General features: G+C 52.2%; 1 protein-coding gene across 1 annotated transcript in view; it reads right to left on the bottom strand.

The window, feature by feature from the left end:
- FDPS (farnesyl diphosphate synthase) overlaps nt 1–2,179 on the bottom strand; it is a 4,972-nt gene extending 2,793 nt beyond the window's left edge. The window contains exons 1-4 of the mRNA XM_014310759.2: nt 2,073–2,179; nt 1,590–1,670; nt 1,373–1,495; nt 754–809 (exon numbers count right to left, since the gene is read on the bottom strand). Of these exons, the coding sequence (XP_014166234.2) occupies nt 754–809; nt 1,373–1,495; nt 1,590–1,670; nt 2,073–2,162 (350 nt within the window). The 5' untranslated portion in view covers nt 2,163–2,179. The remainder of the gene's footprint in view (nt 1–753; nt 810–1,372; nt 1,496–1,589; nt 1,671–2,072) is intronic.
- Nucleotides 2,180–2,186: the final 7 nt, after the last annotated feature.

The following is a 2,186-nucleotide window of genomic DNA, read 5'->3' as shown; positions in this document are numbered from 1 at the left end:
GGTGCCCAGAGAAGCTGTGGATGCCCCTGGATCCCTGGGAGTGTCCAAGGCCAGGTTGGGCAGGGCTTGGAGCAGCCTGGGATGGTGGGAGGTGTCCCCATGGCAGGAGGGTGGAATTTGATGATCTTTAAGGTTCATTCCAACCCAAACCAGTCTGGGATGCCGTGATTTATTCACACACAGCCCTCCATGGAAGGGGGGAAGGAATGGGATGATCTTTAAGGTTCATTCCAACCCAAACCAGTCTGGGATTCCATGATTTATTCATACACAGCCCTCCATGGAAGGAGGGTAGAATTTGATGATCTTTGGGATCCCACCCAACCCAAACCAATCTGGGATTCCACGATTGATTCACACACAGCCCTCCATGGAAGGGGGGAAGGAACAAGATGATCTTTAAGGTTCATTCCAACCCAAACCAATCTGTGATTCTGTGATTTATTCACACACAGCTGTCTCCACGGAAGGGGGGTGGAATTTGATGGTCTTTAAGGTCACATCCAACCCAAACCAGTCTGGGATTCCATGATTGAGTCACACACAGCCCTCCATGGAAGGGGGGAAGGAATGGGATGATCTTTAAGGTTCATTCCAACCCAAACCAATCTGGGATTCCATGACTGATTCACACACAGCCCTCCATGGAAGGAGGGTAGAATTTGATGATCTTTGGGATCCCACCCAACCCAAACCAATCTGGGATTCCACGATTGATTCACACACAGCCCTCCAGGAGAGTCCCAACCCCACAGTGCAGAGCCCAAGCCCAGTTTCAGCTCCTCTTTGGGTCTAAAGGAAGCACACGTCTACCACAGACACATTTTATGAAAAATCTTTCAGTTAAGATCTTTTTTCCTGAGAAGCTGGGAAGCTTCAGCTTCCCCATGTCTTGCTGCTTTGGAATGTGATTTAGAGAATTATTTACCCAGCGTGTGAAATTGTTTTTGTTTGATGACCAATGACAGCCACCCGTGTCGAGGCTGTGAGCAGTCACAAGATTTTATTATCATTCCTTTCTATTCCTTGCTGAAATCCTTTCTGTTATTCTTTTAGTATAGTTTTAATACATAATTTTCTCTTGATATATATGTATTTATATATAAATATGTAGTTATATTTATTATAATTATATATTATATTATAGAATTAACATAATATTTACATTTATATTGTATAAATATATAATTTATATATATATAAAATAATAAATTGCCTTCTGAAATATAGAGTCAAGATTCCCATCTCTTCCCTCATCCTGGGACCCCTGAGAACACCACCAGCAGGACAGCCAGGAATTTCAGGAACACATCAGAAAACAGGCCCAGACCCCAAGAAATCCCCAAAAAAAGGTTTGGGGAGCCAGGCTCACCTGCAGGAAGAGCTCCAGCAGGTGCAGGTAGTAGGGCTGCTGCCCACAGTACCTCCTCAGCAGCCTGTACACCGAGGACTCCAGCAGAAAAGCATCATTGATGGCATCCAGCCCGATCCCCTCCTGCAGCAGGGACAGGCAGGGAGGTGTCCCAAAGGCTGGTGACCCCCAGGGGACACCCTCCAGCCCTGACCAGGGCCCTCCTGAACCCTCTCACCTTCTTGTACCAGCAGAGCTGCCCCCGGCGGGTCAGGGACGCGTCCATGATGTCGTCGGCCACCAGGAAAAAGGCTTGGAACTGCCAGAGGGTGGGTTAGGGATGGGGGGACACCGGGGGTCCCATCCCCAGAGGGTCCCATCCCCGGGAGGGGGTCCCCATATCCATGGAGATCCCATATCCAGGGGAGGTCCCATCCCCACTGGGGAGGGGCGTCCCATTCCCTGAGGGGGTCCCATATCCATTTGGGTCCCATCTCCTAGGGGGGGTTCCCCATCCCCAGAGGGTCCCCATACCCATTGGGGTCCCATTCCCTGAGGGGGGTCCCATATCGGGGCCCCTTCCCCCGAGGGGGTCCCATCCCATGGGGAGTCCCATATCCAGAGGGGGGGGTCCCACTCCCACTGGGGTCTCCATCCCCCGGAGGGTCCCATGCCCATTGGGTTCCCATCACCATCCCCAAGGGGGGGTCCCGTTTCTCACCAGCTCGATGCACCAGCCCACGGCCAGGGCACAGCGGAGGCTCTCCGGGTCCTGCCGCTCGGGGCCCGCCAGCCGCCGGAACGTGGCCATCACCGCCCGCCCCCCGGTGCCTTT

Source organism: Geospiza fortis, unplaced genomic scaffold, assembly GCF_000277835.1.
Source record: "Geospiza fortis unplaced genomic scaffold, GeoFor_1.0 scaffold313, whole genome shotgun sequence".
In the NCBI taxonomy this organism is placed as follows: domain Eukaryota; kingdom Metazoa; phylum Chordata; class Aves; order Passeriformes; family Thraupidae; genus Geospiza; species Geospiza fortis.
This window is presented reverse-complemented; position numbering and strand designations above follow the sequence as displayed.